Source organism: Suricata suricatta, chromosome X (assembly GCF_006229205.1).
Source record: "Suricata suricatta isolate VVHF042 chromosome X, meerkat_22Aug2017_6uvM2_HiC, whole genome shotgun sequence".
Taxonomy (NCBI): domain Eukaryota; kingdom Metazoa; phylum Chordata; class Mammalia; order Carnivora; family Herpestidae; genus Suricata; species Suricata suricatta.
Window position 1 is genome coordinate 43090321 of NC_043717.1, and position 18295 is coordinate 43108615.

The 18295-nt window shown below is 48.1% G+C and overlaps 1 protein-coding gene across 3 annotated transcripts in view; it reads right to left on the reverse strand.

Moving 5' to 3' along the window:
* The window catches only part of IQSEC2 (IQ motif and Sec7 domain 2), a 78200-nt gene extending 59911 nt beyond the window's left edge, over positions 1 to 18289 (reverse strand). For all 3 annotated transcript variants that reach the window (XM_029930149.1, XM_029930152.1, XM_029930151.1), the window contains exon 1: positions 17481 to 18289. In XM_029930149.1, the coding sequence (XP_029786009.1) occupies positions 17481 to 18187 (707 nt within the window). In that variant the 5' untranslated portion in view covers positions 18188 to 18289. The remainder of the gene's footprint in view (positions 1 to 17480) is intronic.
* Positions 18290 to 18295: the final 6 nt, after the last annotated feature.

An 18295-nucleotide genomic window follows, 5' to 3' on the forward strand; every position in this document is an offset into this window, starting at 1 on the left:
AATGAATCAGACCCAGCCAGAGGGACCATCTAGAAAGGGAAATAAGCTTAAAACAGTTGTTCCTAAAAGCTGTAAGTTCCCTAAAAGCTAGATGTGCAAGGATGCCCACCGCAGCATGATTTAAAACCATGGACAAATGGTCCCAGCTTCCATGCCTTGCATTCAGAGGATGGTTAAGTACATTATGGTATATCAGTTGCCATTAAAAATAATGCTTATGAAGAATATGCAATTACATGGGGAGACATTCAAATGAAAAAAAGCAAGAAAAAATTTTATGTGCTGTATCATTTCAACTATATGAAAAGAATGAAAAGAACAAGGGCAATACACCAAATGTTTGCATGCAGTGGTTGCCTTTGTGTGCTGTAATTATGGGTAATGTTTTCCTCCTCTATTTTTCCAAGTTCTTCTACATTTTCTAATGGAAGAACGCATTAAATGTCTAATTTTTTAAAAAGCACCTGAGTCGTTAAGGTCAATGTCCTGAGAGTGCTGAGTATATGAACAAAATACTGTGAGGGGGGACCTAAGAGTTTGTATGCAGATCCCACAGTGCTTGGTGGGAAGGCTCCATTCTTCACTGTCCAGAGATCTTGAAGACCCAGGCCCATGGAATACCACCCCCTCTCACTGCAAAAGCAGGACCTAGCTTTGGAAGGCAAAGGAGGAAGATCCTGGAGTCTGGCTTATTACGAATAGCAATGCCATAGGCCATACTGGGAAACAGAGGCCCCTACACTGGGCCCCAAATTTTAGAAACCCCTATCCATGAGATAAAGGGTCTGAGAGGCCAACAGAATGAGACCATCAGGATCTTTGGCCCTCTCTCTTCTAGACTGCACTCCAGGTACCCAGGACCTTAGCCTTCCCTGCCTATATCTCTTGGGCTTATTGGCAAGAATTATGTGGTCTTACTATCCAGGTCTACCTGCTAAGCCCAATAGATAGCCAAGGGGAATTTGGAAGTAGGGAGGGCTTTGATGTCGCCTGGAGTGTCCATACATATCTAAAGGTTCTAAACGAACCACAGGTTCATACAGAATAGGGGAGGACCAAGGGTGTCAACTGGTACCCTGCCTGGACCCTGCAAAACTAGAGCCAGCCAAGTCCACAGATACCTAAGCCTCGGGGTTTATAGAAAAGTCTAACACTGAGAAGTGAACAGACCTGGGTTCAAGTCCATTTATTTGCTGTGCAACCATGAATGAGTCCATTCCCTTCTCTGAACCTCAGTTTTCCCAACTATAAAATACATATAATAACTCCAACTTCAGAGAGTTGTGGTGAGGCTTTCTGGGGACAGAATGGTCTAGTAATTATGAGCACGGGCTTTGGGGCAGACAAGCCTAGGTTTCAATCGCAGCTCTGCCCCTTCTGACTATGTGATTTGCATCTTTGAGGCTCCCTTTGCTCATCAGTATAATGAACGTAATAATAGTGTTAACCCAATAAAGCTGTTGGAAGGATTACGGTTGTAAGGAATATGTAATAAAAATTGGAGCATGCTTAAATGAGGAAAGGCTACTTAATAATAGTTGTGCAAATATCGGCTATGGTGGAGCCGAAGAGGCCTTCTGTACTCCCAATCCCCCTGCCCAGCTTTATTTTTCTCCACAGCACTTACCACTCCATGACATATTCATATCTTGTTTCTTTTCTGCCCCACCCCCCTCCACATACAAACACTAGAATATTAGCTCCAAAAGGCAGAGATTTTGTCTGTTTTGTTCACTGCTTCTAAGTGCCTGGAACACTGTGAGGTACATAGAAGATGTTCTTCTACCATTAGGGAGATATCTGCTACTTAGGGATAAAAAGGTATTCTTGGCTAATAAAATAGCCAGAATACGGGCATGCGGACACAAAGAAGTCCACTTTGCTTAAGGAACCCTTGAGAGTTGAGTATAACTTGAGTACTGGTCAAGAAGGGAAGAAAGCGTCTAGAAAGATGAAAGGAGCCTCACTCCAACCAGAAGGAGCACACAAGAGCTCTCCCAGACCATAAGTGGTGTAAAGAGTTACTTGTGATGGCCAGCAAATGGGAAGGCACTCAGGGGAGATGCAAAGATACCTCCCAAGAGCCACCTAAATCATGACGATGTGACACATGAAAGTAAAAACCTTTTGAAAGATAATTCAGCTGGAGAAGACAACTCTCTTCAAAGGGACCCATCTGAACCAAGAATCAGACCCAGAAATGACAAATAGGCAGGTAGAGAAGTCAGGAGGGTGAGATGATGGTGACATGTAAGAAAATCTTATAAAGGTTAATAGAAGAGAACAACCAGATGAACCACCAGACAAATCAGAAAGCCTGTTGGATAATAAAACTACTTTCATCAATAGATCCATATCACGCTGAAGGCCAAGATGGTGATACGAATGTAAAATGAAGGCCATGGTAATTTCGGTTGCTGTTTATCCCTTTGCTGGTGATTACTCTTCTCATGGTCCTTGATTACCACTATTCACTGAACAAGTTCTGGGATGATAAGGATGATGATGATGATGATGATGGTAATGAAGATTGCTGCATATTTCAAAGGAAATATTTTGCTCTTAATGTTTGAATTTCTTTTTCAGGAAATTATGAGGCAAGTACCACATCACATTTTTATTTTAAAGAGAAGACAGGCAGAGACTACAACTGTTGAACACCAGGCAACAGTGTATTGTCCTGTAATTTCTGGGGAGCTCTTGGGGAGCTCAGCCTCAGGAGTGATAAGGTCAAATGTTCCTTCCCCAACTTCATGCTCCTTTCTGTCAAGCAGGCTTTATTTTTTTTTGATCCTTAGCATATTCTGCCTTCCAATAATCCAAAATTAATAAAGTGACTATTGATTAAGCACCTACAATGGTTTGGGGTTTGTGTTGAATATAATTCTCAACAGCTGGACAAGATAGTGATTATTCATTCTTCCCATGGTATAGATGTGAAAACTCGGGCTCAGGGTAGCAATGAGATTTGCCTAGAGTTACACAGCTAATAAGCAGTGGAGCTGAGATTCAAGTCTGGGTTTGTCTGACTCTGGGACCAAGGCTTTTTAACTGCTACAGCTATGGCTTCTTTCTGTCATGCCAGAGCTAAGCGGCGCTTCATCACCCATACCAGCGTGTGAGCTTGGCCTCTCTCCCTTACCGGGCTCCATTCTCCCCTCCACACAGTGCAGCCCAACACCCCCTACATACCACGAGCACTCAGGGAGTACTTGTGGAAGACACAGTCATTCAAGGTCAGAGCAGGAGCAAAAAGAAAAAGGAAGGTGGGATTAGGCACAGGTATTGCAGCCTAGATCAGCGCAGCATTATGACAAAAAAAAAAAAGAAAAGAAAAAGAAAAAGAAAAAAGAAAGAAAGAAAGAAAGAAAGAAAGAAAAGAAAAGAAAAAAAAGGAAGGAAGGAAGGAAGAGACAGAAAAGGAAAGGAAAATGGAACTGGCTTTCTCCAGCCCTCCCTTCCTGCCTCCCTCTGCTGGAGGCAGAGGGATGGAGGTTCAGCCATGATGGGAAGGAGAGTGGGTGGAAGGGAGTGCAGCTTAGAACAGCTTGCTGTTGTAGAAGCCTCAGCTCAGCCTGAAAGCCCCTCTGGTGCACCAGCGGGCCCATCTCTGGCCTACCTGCTCCCACGGCCTAAGCAAAGGATGAGGACCCTGGGCTGCACAGCAGGCACCCACCCAATGCTGCCAAAGCACAACTCACAGCAGACCCAGGACCTTTTTGGGTCACAGTGAGGGTACCAAGAGAAGCAGAGGGGCTGGCCCGGGTCAGGGGTAGAGGGGAAGCGCGGTCCAGACTGAGTCCACGGCAGAGCAGGAGTCAGAATGCACGTCTCCAGTTTGGCTGAGGGCTCTCTTGACTGCATCAGAGGTTGAAGAAAACACTCATGAATGCACCTGGAGCCAGAGGTAACACATGCCTAAAGGATGCCCTCCATACTTAGGTATTTGGTGCTGGGGGGGGGCGGGGTCCTAATAATTTCCAGTCTCAGTGCGGAGTGAGAAAGCAAAACAACCATTTTTAAAAGCTTTAGCTTCAGTTTGGACCTTAGGAACGTAAATGTGTATCTCTTCTCTCTCTCTCCCAGGACCCCACTAAAATGAATATGAAAAATAAAATCAAATAAGGTAGGAAATCGTAACAGTGAAGAGGATGGAAGAGAGTGAGATCAATGGATGAGAAATTTCAACAAATTTCTAGAAGCAAAAAAACAAAGAGAAGAGTGTGCACAATTGAAGGAGAGCCGGGGACACCACACAGGGGGTTGCAGCTGGGGGTGGGAAGCAATGGGGCCGGCCGAGACCCAGAGAGACTCCAGACTTGTAGATGGTAGCTATGAGGAAAGGGTAGGAATGCTCAGGATCTGAAGATGGGGATAAACCGAGGGGAAGTTCATGAAATCCTCCCTTGCTTCCCTAGCCCCCCAAACCTAGACTATAAGCTGCTTGGCATTCACCCCTAGGCAAAATATCAGAGAGCTCAGGGCTAAAGGAATAAAACTATCTGGGATGAATTAGGGCACCCAAGTGGCATGTTGGTATCCCTGGAATAAGGTGCTTTTCAAGTGCTTTTCATCCTGGCATTTAGGGGGCACCCATTAAAACAGCCAGCTCCCCTGAAGGTTCACCTGAAAGAAAGCCAGCAAGCGGACAAGCCAACGTAGATATACAGACATCCCAATCAGGCTCTCTATGAACTCATTCATAAACTACAAAAGAGAAAGTATAAAAGAAAAGACTAGCAGCCCAGAGGATCAACTCGGGAAGTTCAACATCCAACTAATCGCCGTTCGAGAAAGAGGAAACAGAGAAAATGAAGGGGAGGAGACTACCAAAGAAATTATGTAACAAAAGACAAAATGCATCGAAAGGGCTCACGAGTACTGGGTCCGGTGACTGGGAAACTGAGTGCTGGTTACATAGGTGTGTTTGGCTTATAAAAATTGACCAAGCTATTCATTTGTGATGTGAGCACTTTTCTGTATGCATATTATGCTTCAGTGTGAAGTTTAAAATATTATTCTTCTAGAACTCTCCAAGTAGACTGTCCCCAGAAGAAATGCTGTGATTATCCTACAGGTGCAAAGAACTCCACAAAACAGTAACTAAATAGGCAAGGAAGCAAACAAACAAGGTAGAAAGAAAGTCCTGATCCCACATATAAAACAAAGTAAAAAGTGGCATGATTTTGAACAATGTCATAGAGCAGAAGAAAGGAAAATTCATTTGATCTGGATGCTAGGAACATCTTCCTGGGAGTACAGAGGTTGTAACAGTGGACCCCGGGGAACTGAGGTGAAATTACAGTACACTATTTGGTCCTGCAATGAATAATATTGACATAATCACAATCACATAAACATAGTGTATTGGTGGTCAGCTTTAAAAAAAACTGTTTTTTTCAAGTTTGCAAAAGTTGAGAGACTATTGAATGCTGAAAATGAATCGAGAGTTGAAGGGGAAGGGAGAGGGGGGAAAAGAGGTGGTGGTGATGGTGGAGGGCACTTATGGGGAAGAGCACTGGGTGTTGTATGGAAAACAATTTGACAATAAAATATTATGGGGAAAAAATAAAATAAATAAAAGACACTGCTATTATTTTTGTCTAAACAATTATTTTTAAAGAATTCAAATAATAAAAAATTATACATTAAAAAAATAAAAATTAAAAATAAAAAAAAATTTATGTTTATTTTTGAGAGAGACAGAGAGATAGAGCACAGGTGGGGGATTGGCAGAGAGACAGGGAGACACAGAATCCGAAGCAGACTCCAGGCTCTGAGCTGTCAGCACAGAGCCCAACGCGGGGCTCAAACTCAAGAACCATGAGATCATGACCCAAGCTGAAGATGGACGCTTAACCAACTGAGTCGCCCAGGCACCCCAGTGTGATTGGCTTTTAAAATCAATTTGTCTTGATACAACACCAAAGACATAATCATTGTCACAGAACAGAATATAAATGCAATCAACCTTGCTGACAAAAATATGGAACACACAAAGCAGGACCTGCAAGGGTGGAGGAGAGATGGAAGGAAGGATGGGTTCCTAAAAACTATGTCTTACAAACCAAGTGCTTGAGAGATACTGTGGAGGGGCACCTGGGTGACTCAGTCGGATAAGTGTTCAACTTCAGCTCAGGTCATGATCTCACGGTTTGATTCATGAATTTGAGTCCCGCATCGGGCTCTCTGGTGTCAGCACAGAGCCTGCTTAGGATCTTTTGTGTCTCTCTCTCTCTCTCTCTCTCTCTCAAAAATAAGCATTAAAAAAGAGAGAGAGAGAGATACTATGGAAAATGGATGGAATAAGAAACCATAGTTTAAAATAGTACTTGATAAAAGTTACAAATTTGAGAAGGGGAGAGAAAGAGTCAGGTATTATAAATAAGCTAAATCCTCACTTGTCATAGTAGAGAGAAGTCAGTGGATAATGTTCATGTTCAAAGATGATAAATGAAGAAATGATGTATGCTATTTAGAGATATGAAGTCACCGCCAGAAAACCTAAATGGTGAAAGCAGTCACCTCTGGGGGCTGGGGAGGGGGGAATAGGGAGACATTGACTTTTTACTATACATGTCTTTGTGTACTACTCGCCTTTTAAAAAATATACGTATATACTGCTTTAATTTAAAGAAAAAGTCCCTCCTCTTTCTTTGGACCTTGGTCACCTCACAGTACATACAAAAGAGGGAACTTAATGATTCCATGTGGTGTGAGTTCCTATTCTCCATGCTTCCTTTTATTTTTTTTTATTTTTTTTAAGTTTATTTACTTATTTTGAGAGAGAGAGAGAACAAACAGAGGAGGGGCAGAGAGGAGGACAGAGGATCTGAAAGGCTCCCTGCTAACAGCAGAGAGCTCTGTGCGGGGCTCGAACTCATTAACCTTGAAATTATGACCTGAGCTGAAGTCAGATGCTCAACCACTGAGCTACCCAGGCGCCCCTCCATTCTTCTTTTTAGAGCAGGAACAAGACAGGCGAGTGAAGGGCTGATTCCCCCTAACTAATGCCTCAACTCCTCATGGTATCACAGTCATCTATGCAGATGCCTTCTCAGCTGCCCCACGCTGCACCACCTTCTGGTCCCCTTCAAGCCCCACCATTGCTTGTCCAGCCTCTCCAGCCCTCCATTCATTCAACTATTTACAACTGTTAGTTATTTATACCTGCCTGAGTCACAAAGGATTTGAGGTGGCTTACTCCAATAACACAGATAAAGAATAAAAATTGAACTAGAAAATGAGAGCTCAGAAAAAGAGATCAACAGAGATGCTAAAGCTGTACTTCAGATTAACTGGTAGCTGAGGAAGAAAGCGAGGTAAAATGAGCCATGACAGCCTCATATTAGGAAGGAGGAAATACACCCGTTTTCAGGGAGAGCAGATCTTTGCCGAGCACTGAATTCTTTAAATCATTGTCTACGGGAGATTTCATGCAAGAGAAAGAGATGACTGTTTTGGTTTGGTTTTTTAAACTTTAACTTGCCCATTCAGAATGAGCTATTCAGATATTTGGGTGAGTTATTTCCCATAAAAACTAAAGAATCTCAGGTAATACCATAAGTATGAAATGAAGTTTGAGCTATGGCACAATCTTGGGTTATTACATTAGTTTTCTTCCCCTGCGAATGATTAATAAGTACCTACAAGTATCAGGGAATGCCATTCAAATGTTCTTGGTTAATCCTGAAAGATGGGCATTGTCATCCCATTTTCCAGACAAGGAAACTGAAGATGAGAAGGTAAATGACATAGCCGAGGTCGTCCAGTGGGTTGGGGCACAGCCCAGATTCAAACTTAGGTCTGTCTGATGGTAGCTATGCTTGTGGTGAGCATAGCATAATGTATAAATTTGTGGAGTCACTATGTTGTACACCTGAAACTAACATTGTGTGTCCACTATACTCAGAACAAAACAAAAACAAACTTAAGTCTGTCTCTCTCCAACGCTCATTATTTGTGTATCATACCATGGGATCTCATAACAAAGGCATCCAGTCTGGAGACACTCTGCCTGAGGCAATGGGCACACAAGTGATGATAGACACAAGCCCACCCTCTTCCACGAAAACAGAAAAAGGGGGGATAACAGACCTGGTTCTCAGGCCCAAAACTGCCTGTGAGCTGCCTCAGTTACATTAAATGAGGACTCCTAGGGCAGAAAGCGGAAAAAAGGTGGGCCTGGGTGGAGAAAGGGAAATCTGGGTCTACTACCCAGCTATGAATCTAGGAGATCTGATTTCTAAGGGGCTGAGCCAGACAGAGCAGAGGGTCTGTCTGCTAGCAAAGCAAGATATCCTTTATTTAGGTGATGCATCCTCTTCATAGCTTCCTCCCCAGCAAGTCTCCAAGTCTTCTCAAGCCCGGTTTTCTCATGTGCAGGACCCAAAGATAATGATCCTTGCAACCTTCAAAGGCTTTCAAGGCATAAAATAGCACATTTAAGGAACAGGCCTTTGAACACTGGCATTAACATTAGAGTGGCTTTTCTTCTTAAAAAATTTTTTTAAGACACACACACACACACACACACGGAGAGGGGCAGAGAGAGAGGGAGACACAGAATCCAAAGCAGGCTCCAGGGCGCCTGAATGGCTCAGTCTGCTAAGCCTCTGACTTCAGCTCAGGTCAGATCTCACGTTCGTGGGTTCGAGCCCCACGTCAGGCTCTGTGCTGACAGCTAGCTCAGAGCCTGGAGCCTGCTTCCGGTTCTGTGTCTCCCTCTCTCTCTGCCCCTCCCCCGCTCATGCTCTGTCTCTCTCTGTATCAAAAATAAATAAAACATTAAAAAATTAAAAAAAAAAGCAGGCTCCAGGCTCTATCAGTAGTATAAACCCTGACGTGGGTCTCAAACCCACAAACCATGAGATTATGACCTAAGCCAAAGTCAGACACTTAACTGACTGAGCCACCCAGGGGCCCCTAGAGTGACTTTTCTAATCAGAGCTCTTCTGCTCATAGATTGAGCAGCCTCATATAAGCCCTTTCTCTCTGGGCCTCAGTCTTCTCATCTATAAAATGAATGGCTTGAGTTGGGTGATTTTTAAGGACCCTTCTAGCTTAAAGTTTCTTCACTTTCATGCTGGTTATCTTAAAATCATACTCGTCGTGAATGGCTGCCATTTCTCTGTGTCCCTGCAGTAGGCTGCATGCCCCTCTGTCACAGCACTTGTCAATGTGTTGTCAATCTTCCTCCTCCAACAGAGTATCTCTACTACCCATTGCCAAAGCTCAGACCTTATCATCTCTCATCTAGACTGTTACACTGGCCTCCTCACTAGATGCTCTCCAATCTGTCTTCCAAACTGTCCATTAGTGGGATCTCTCCAAAACAGAGCTCTCAATGAGCCCTCTACATTCTCTACAATGAGGACCTCTTTCCCCAACCTAAAACCCAATCTTGGCTCCCAAGAATATAGCCCCTTATCCCTGCTAGTCAAGTGTCCTCTGATCTGGGCTGGCTGACTCTTCAGACTCTTCTCCAGACCCTTCCTGCCTTGCTGCTTGTGTTGTAGTTTGTACTGACCTAATAAAAGTGCTCCGCCCCCCAACACACCCTGCCGGTTCCGTGCCTCTGTTCATTCACTCACGCTGTCCCCTCTGCCTTGCTTCCCGTTTGCACTCCATCTCCATCAAACCACACACCATCCTGCTTCACCTAGCTAACTCCTACTTATCCTCCAGGCCTCCGCTCAGGCATCACCTCCTCCAGGAAGCTCTCTCCCCGACAGTCTAGGTAGATGTCCCTCCTTTGGGCACCCACAGCCCTGTGTCCCCCCTCTGGCACAGCACCCAGGAAACCGCATCAGATTCATCTTCTCTCCCCAACTGTGAATGCCCTGAAGTCAAGAACTGTATAACATTAATCACAGATCTGACTCCCTGCAGCAGTACAAGGAATGGTACATCCTAGGCACACAATATTCACTGGACTGACCTCTCTTTCAGAAGTGTGGTGAGCTCCCACATGACTTCTCCCTCCAGCCCCTCCACAGCACAGAGTTTTGCAAGGTTATTAATAATAACAATGCCTAGGGGCGCCTGGGTGTCTCAGTCAGTTAAGTGTATAACTTCAGCTCAGGTCATGATCTCATGGTTCTTGAGTCTGAACCCCGAGTTGGGCTCTGTGCTGACAGCTCAGAGGCTGGAGCTTGCTTCTGATTCTGTGTCTTCCTCTGTCTCCCTGCCCTACCCCAGCTTGTGCTTGCACTCTCTCTTTCAAGAATAAACATTAAAATTTTTTAAAAATAGTAACAGCAACACACACTGTGTGCTAAACACTTCACATATGTCATCTTACTCAGTTTTCACAACAATCACGAGACGATGGGTTATTTATGAACTGGCCAGCATATCAGAGGTATAAGTGCCTCCCAGTTTTATAAGGGAATTTTAGGAAAGGAAAACATGTAGGCACTTTTAATCACAGATATGATGACGATAATTCTTTTTTTTTTTTGATGACGATAATTCTAAAGTGGTTATATAGGGGAAACTATTGGTTTTATTCAAGCGAATGCAGCATCCTGGAGTCCAGTAGGAAATCACAAGGCTCACATATGCAGTCATATTATCCTTTGAAACAGGTATAAAAATCACATAGCTAAGAAGACAGGCATTGATACTGGGGAAATGGCACATATCAAGTGTAATTGTGATTAAATTATGGTAAAATAAAAACAAACCTTCCTTCTTAAAATGTTAAAGGAATCATCCTGATCAGCCCACGTAGCTCTGGCTTGTTATCTTTGTTTTGAAAAGGATGTGATGTGCGGATCTTGGCTCACTTGTCTTGTTTGCTACACTCCACCTCTAGGGGGCAGGGCAACTCCACAGATTATTTTCTATCCTTGTCCCTCAGCTTTCCATCCTGACTAGAACCTTGACCGGTGTGTTAGGCAGACAGGAAAGTTTCTGATATATTGGGGGGGGAGGGGGCAACATGAATCTGAATCTTATATATCAGAGAAAATATAGTTTTATCCTCACTTGCCACTTGAGAAAACCGAGACTCTGAAAGTTAAGTGACTTGCCTAGAGTCATAGAGAGTCTCCCTTCCATGGCATTGCATTTTCTGTGAATTTGGAGGACCCAAAAACTTTCAGCTCTTAAGTGCTTGAGAATAGGCGTTCCCACGTAAATGCTTTCAACGTGGATGCTTGGAGAGAAACCAAATAACTTCCATGAGAAAGTTAGAGTAAGTAGCAAATTACCTTGCCCTAAATGAGTTACCTCAAAAGTGGAAATAAGTCATGTATTTATCATTCTTTCCCATGACCTGTGTTTATCATCCTGCCAGGGAATACAGCCAGGGAATGAGCCAAAGGGGCTGTGTCTTATTCTGACCCTGAGACATCACGCCTGGCCCAGGGTCTGATGGATAAGTAAGTAACTTTCCACTAAACTGGACTGAGTCCTATGCAGGTCTCTTTGCTCCTTTCATAACAGAAGGTCTCACACTGAGTGTTAGGACCATGGTATGATATGGCCATGGTGTGGGAGGGAGAAGTAAGGATGAATAGACAGGCCTAAATGTCTCCAAAGTTTCCTTTGATTCTTCTGCCCTGACATCCTACCAACTGGAAGACTGGTAAGTGTGAAAAGCACAGAGTAGAGGCCAAACTCCTCAGAGCATGAGGAGAAAGTGACACAGAAGCCAAGAGAATTCTGAAGAGGAATCATCTCTCTACAGGGTGGAGGGGCCTGGAATGAAGAAAAACTTAGGCACCTCTGGCCATTAGTGCACCAAGGCTTAATCTGACATTCATTCATCTATTTAACATTTACTGAGTGGCTACTATGTGCTGTGCTGTGTGTTTCCAAGTTGCTGGCTCCTTCACTCATGCCCAGAGCACCTACCATAGGGACCAACACAACATGTTCTCGATACATGTCACTTAAATGTCAATCTGAAGGGGCTCTCAATCTAGTAGAGAGGACACAAGATGTAAACAAATAACCATAAAGGTATAAAAAGAGGGAGGAGCGCCTGGGAGGCTCAGTCAGTTAAGCAATCAACCCTTGACTTTGGCTTAGGTCATGACCTCGTGGTTCGTGGGTTCGAGCCCCACATCAGGCAGAGCCTGGCTGGGATTCTGTCTCCCTCTCTCTGCCCCTCCCCTGCTTGCTCTCTGACTCTCTCTCTCTAAAAAAAAATTAAATAAAATAAAGAAAAGAAAATAAACTTAAAAAGAGAGAAAGTGCTCATTTCAAGGGCCAGGGATAGACCAGCAAACAGGCATGGGAGAGGTGACAGCACAGCTTAGCCTGGGAACTATATGGAGCAGCCGAGGAGAAGGCACCAGCAAAGACCCCAAGGCTATCAGAAGGCTGAATTGGCTAATGCTGGGGTGCACAGGCCCTTCTGACTGGGGCATGCTCTGTGGGAAGGGGACTGTCAAAAGATGAGAGTAGAAAGAGAAGTCGGGTGCAGATCCTAGGAGGACCATGCATGGTAGTCTGAACATTCTCCAACAGGCCAAAGACAGAGCAAAACCACTGGAGCCCTGCAGAAAGCTTGGTCAGGCTGCATGTCAGAGGCTTGATGGAGCAAAAGCGGGAGAGGCATCTGTTAGAGAAGACTATGACAAGACTCCCGGAGGCAGTCAGACCCTGACTGGAGCTTTGCTGGGGGAAGTCCGGAGCCGTGCCTCAAGTATCTTCAACGTCTTTACACCTTACCTGCGGAAGGCAATGGTGTACCACAGTCTCACCCGACAGTTCTGGGCCCCACAGAGTCGTGTAGCCTCAGGCGGGTCACTGCACCTCTCTGATCCTCATTTCCCTGACTCAAAAATGAGGATAATACTAACACCCACCTGGCAGGGACTCTGCAAATGAGATAAGAGGCAGTACTGCATGGTGGGTAAGAACGCTGCAGATGGGACCCTGGAGCCTGGCCACCTGGGCTCCTGCTAGCGCCTTCTCAGTTCTGCTGCTTATTCACTGAGTGACCTTGGTAAATTAACCAAGCTTCCCAGGCCTCAGTTGCCTCATCTGTAAAATGGATTTAATAACAATATTTACATCAAAGGATTCATGTGAAGATTGAATGAATTAATACACGGAAAGTGCTCAGAACAAATAGTGCTTGGCACACAGTAAATGCAGTAAAAAAAAAATGTTAGCTATTATTACATAAAGCCACATAGGGTGGTGCCTGGCACGAAGAAGGCTGAGACTCACTCAGCATATGTGTGGCCTCTTCTCCATGCTCCAGGCCTTTACTGTGCTCTCAGCAAATTTAGAGGCCACAGTAGGCAGGGTGGGTGAGATGAAAAAGCAGAGGGCAAGCCTCAGTCCAGTCTTCCTCCCACCTAGGCCCCCCTCAGATCCCAGAAGACACCCACTCTCTTCAAAGCCCTTGAGCAGGGTCCCCGACCAGTGGCCTGCCCTGCCCTGATCCTTCCTTCCTCTGAGAACCTCCACACCCCACCATCCTTGCCACTTGTTTTGTCCAGAGCAACTGTCATGATGGCGGCCTAAGCCTGGAGCCCTGCAGCTCCGACCAGGAGGAGGGGGCTCTGCAAGCACAGAGAGCATGGTGTTTGCTCAGTCTGGTGGACCCTCCTGCTCTGTGCACGCAGCCAAGAAATGTTTGTGGATGACAACAACCCCATTCTTGCCCTAGATCTAGACAGAGAAGCAAGACTCCTCTAATTCTCATTCAACTCAACATTATCATTTCCTCCCACACAAGTATAATGCTCCCAACACAGTGGGGGGAAAAATAAATGGCTTACCCTCCTGGGAAGAAGGAGAACCCCCTCCCTGGGAAAAGTAACCAAGACCCCAAAGGAGACAGACTTCCCTGGGGCCTCTCCCTTGGGCTCACTCTCTCCCCCTCCTCCCTCCCAGTGCCCTCAGCCCCTGCAGGGAGGGCACTGACATAGCCCAGCAGCCAAGCAGCAGACCATGCATTGCCCTGGCTGTCAAGAACACCAGGCCAGGTGCTCTGGTTGCTGTCCACCAACGTGAGCCAGCTTGTAGGGGGGGGCAAGCATGTGTGGTAGGGGGAGCAGTGCATAGAAGAGTTACCACCAAACCAGCCTCAGCCCACCACCGCCTACGGCAGAGCCAGAGCTGGGCCCATGCACAAAGCGTGGGAAATACAGCTCTCTTCAGTGTGGAGCAACTCAGCAGTGGCCCCCAGCACAACCATAAATCATTCCAGGCACCAGAACTGAAAGGGGGGCCAGGCCAAGATCAACAACGAAAACAGAGCTCTTCTCTAATCATCTGAGGGTGGGGAGACAATTGCTGGGAAAAGACACCTGAACACTGGTGGAGACCAGCAGCTACAAGCAAGCAAACAAACAAGCAAGCAAAGCCCTCACATACAGAAGACCAGTGGCCAGAAAGAGGTTGAGCCTCATCTCGCTCTCTGCTGCACTAAGAAGGCCACACCCAGAGCACAGCAGAAGGCATACTGGCATCCGGGAAACCATCCAGATGAGACAGTGCGAGAGGATGTGGGAATCCTGGGGGTATGACATGGGTGGGGGTGGACATGACAGCCGCTAGCAACTGCAGCAGAGGGAAAGTTCACAGGATGAAGAGTCTGTCTTAGGGGCGGTGTGACCTCTGGTGTGTTGCTTCACTTCTCTGAGCCCCTCGGTTGCTTCGGCTATAAAATGTGGATTGTGGTGCTGGATGCACAGGGTGTAGGGAGGACTAAATAAGTCCCTTGGCACAAGGGGCCCTCAACAAGCAGCAGCTGGGGCCCAGACCCCTCTCTCCTCTCTTCCTCCAGCAGAGGGAGCGTGGGGACCAGGACCAGCCTGTATCCACTCTACTGATCCTCCCCCAGTGCTGCAGCCTCTGCTGCTAAACTCCCACCCTGCCTGCCCTGGCTGCCAGCGGCAGCCTTCTCACCCACTCCTTACAAACCCAGAACAGGCCTGACAGGGGAGTCTCTTCAGCAGCTGTGGTGGCAGCAAAGGCTACTGCATCAACAGACCCTCTGGATGCTTGGCTGGGAGGAAGAGCAGAAAGGAAGGAGACACAGCCTCCCCCACCCCTTGACTCTGCCACTTATCCCAGAGTCAGCTCCTCTTGCTCCAATCCTCTAGATACCTAAGGCTCGCCTGGCCTCGTGGAGTTTGTGACCTGGCCAGATCCTGAAGCCAAGAGACTCCTGTGGGTTGGAAAGCTCTAGCGGAAAAATGACAGGTCTCAGACACAGGTGGACTTGGATTCTAGTCCCAGCTCTATTAGGAACTAGCAGCATAACCTTGGGCAAAATCCTTTAAACTTGGGGCCTCAGTTTCCCCATTGTTAACGCTCAGTGCACAGGGCCTGTGGTGAGGCCCAAAAGAGGCAATAATTGATGTTCAAATACTTAATATGTGGCTAGGGGAAATTCGAAGTACTATCTAAACCCCCTTATTAATCCAGTAGGAAATGCGAGGCAAAGAAATCCAATGAGCAGCCTGGAGTGTGCACAAAAGAGGGACAGACTGAGAGGCAGGCCTGTGTGGATGGCAGATGCACAGAGCTCAAGAGCAAATGGGCTTCCAGCCAGCCAAGAGATCCACGTCTGCAGGATGGAGAAGCTGAGGGTAATGGAATCCTGGTATCCGGGAAGACCCAGGTCACTTCACTGGGCTTTACACTCAATTCAGAAATGGTGCTTTCTCCAGCTCTTCCCGACACCCACTGGGCCTCTGCTGGACATGTCCAGCCAGCTCTCACCCCCACATCTTGAGTCAGTCCTCTGCATCACCAGAAAGCCAGATTGGAAAGTTCTTCCTGATTTACCCCCAAATTTCCCACTGCTCCTGGTTCTGCTCCCTGGAGCCACACATAATGAACCTGCTTCCTCTGTCACAGGACTGACCACTCTAGAAGTCTTCCACAGCCAGGCTCAAGGACCACAGCAGGCTCCAGTCTCCTGCTCCCACCCCACCATGGCCCTCTCTGGAAATAGCCCTGCTTGGTTGATCTGGACCTTTCCTCCAGGGTGGGGCCCCAAGCTGCATACGGTCAGTCCGCTGGGAATGGGCTCCCAGCAACCACACCTGAACAGGAGAACCCATCTCCCTGGCTCCAGGACTACTCTGGGGCAGTCCACACCGAAATTCAGCTGAGGGTACACTGCAGTGGAGCCCAGCCGAGGCCTCAAGCTGCAGCTGCTGCTCCTGGGGCCCAGCCATCTCAACCCAGCACCCCAGCCTGCTGCTTCACCACGGGGGAGTTGCAGAGAGCTGTCTCCCGGCAGATTTCCTGAGGCAGAAGGCTTTCCCACCCCCAGCCCAGCCTCCAAGAGACACTCCACTGGTTGTGGCACATGGTAGGACCAGCTGAGCAGTGAGAGGAGGGGGAAGGCTATCCATTTGCTAAAGGACTTCAGACTTGCTCTGTAGTGTGGCTGGATTAGTCACAGAATCATCAAATTTAAGCTGGGGGGTCTTAAAGAACATTCGAGGCAGATAAGATATGGGGGGAACTGATGGCCTGAGAGAGGAAGGGACTCAGTCAAGGTCACAAAGTCAATCTGCAGCACAGCTGGAAGGGGAACCCGGGTGTCCTAACTCCCAGTTCAGTTCAGTGCTGTTCTTTTCAATACAGCAAAAGAGAAATCAGGGGACCTTTAGGGCAGCCCTGTGAGCCTGCATGCCCTTGACTCTCATTGCCTGACATTCATCCTGACCAGCTCACAGTACTATCTGCATGGAAGAAGTGGACCCAGCCCATGTCCCACCAACCCAAAGTGTCCCAAATAGGCAGACAGACAGACCCCAGCATAGAAACTGGCACTGATCCAACAAGAGGGAAGATCTGTAGACTTCCCTTCCTGGGAGCTCTTTAATTGGGTGGAGAGGGGGTGGTCTTTGAGGAACTAGCCAACGGCCTGGCCTCCATCTTTGATCCCCCATCTTTGCTCCCTTGGCCAGAACATGCTGTAGTTCCCCTCAGAGGGATGTCTCAGCCTCCAGCAGCCATTCTAGTCCCCACCTGCCTCTCTGGGAAAGGATGGAGCTGAGGCCGCCAGAGGAGACAAAATAAGGCCTGCACTCAGGACCTGCAGAGGAGACCCAAAGTTGGGGGGGGGGCGTGGAGGACAGGGGCTTTCTTTCCCTTGGGGCTCTAAGGTGACACCATAGCAGAAAATTAAAATCCCAAGCAGTACATCCAAAATAAAGAAATAAATGAAGAGCCATCCTCTGGAAAGGGTACAGCTAGTGGGTGAAGAAGTGGAGGGGTGATAACTGCTGTAGGCCCTCATTGGCCAAGGTTTTGAGAAAGAAGAGACATCTGCACTCATCTGGCCAAGCCAGCCTGGCTTGGCCAGAGAGGGGGTGTCAGCTGCTTGAGCAGGACCCAGCTTCTTCTGACAGACTGGGATGGGAGAGGAGGACATGGAATCAGGCACTGGCTTCTTACTGTATCAGCCGGACAAGTTGGAGAGGGAACTGGAGGGGAAGAGCTGGGGGGCGGGGGGGGGGCGCAGAGGGGTACAAACACACGTTCCTTACTTTCTCTGGAGGGTTGTGGCCGGGCTGGTGCTGGTACTGGTGCTGTGGCCGCCGCCGGCCCCGGGGCTGGAGCTCCTGGATGCGCCACGGCTCAGCTGGCCCCGCTCCCGTGGTGGCCGGGGCCCCACGCCCACCGCCGCCGAATAGCCGGCTTCCTTCTCGCGACCCGGGTGCGCTGGCCCGGTCTCACGCCCGCCACGCTCGCGACCCAGGGCTGGGTTCTCGTGGTGCAGGTGGCACTGGGCCACGTCGCGCTCGCGGGCTGGGTAGCCGGTAGTGTCCTGGAGCGGATAGGCGGCGTCCCGCTCCTTGTCCCGATACACCGCCTCCCGGTTCTGGTAGGCGCCCTCCCGGTTCGGGTAGCCCACGTCCCGGGCCGCCTGGTGGAACTGGCTCTCCCGCAGCTCGCGGTGGTGGAACTGGGTCTCGCGCAGATTCTGGTACTGGCTCTCGCGGCCGGGGCTATCCCGCGCGCCGTGGGGGTCCCGGTGCAGCTCCCCGCGGTGCAGCTGGCTCTCCTCCCTCAGGTCGCGGTTCTCCTGGGTGAGTTGGTCCAGCTGGCCCTCCAGTTCTTCAATGCGCCGCCGCTGGGTCTCCAGCAGCTGCTGCTGGCTCTCAATGATGTTGTTCAGCTCCAGCAGGTACTCCACCGCCCGGTTGGGGCTCTCGGATCCCGGACCGCCCGGGGGCCCCGACCCCGCCTCCATCCTGGCGGCCCAGGGGCAGGGGAAGGGGCAGGAGAGCCCGGTCCCCACTCGCTCACGGCGCCACCCTCCCCCGGGCCCAGCCGGGGGAGGGGGCCGGCGGGACGCGAG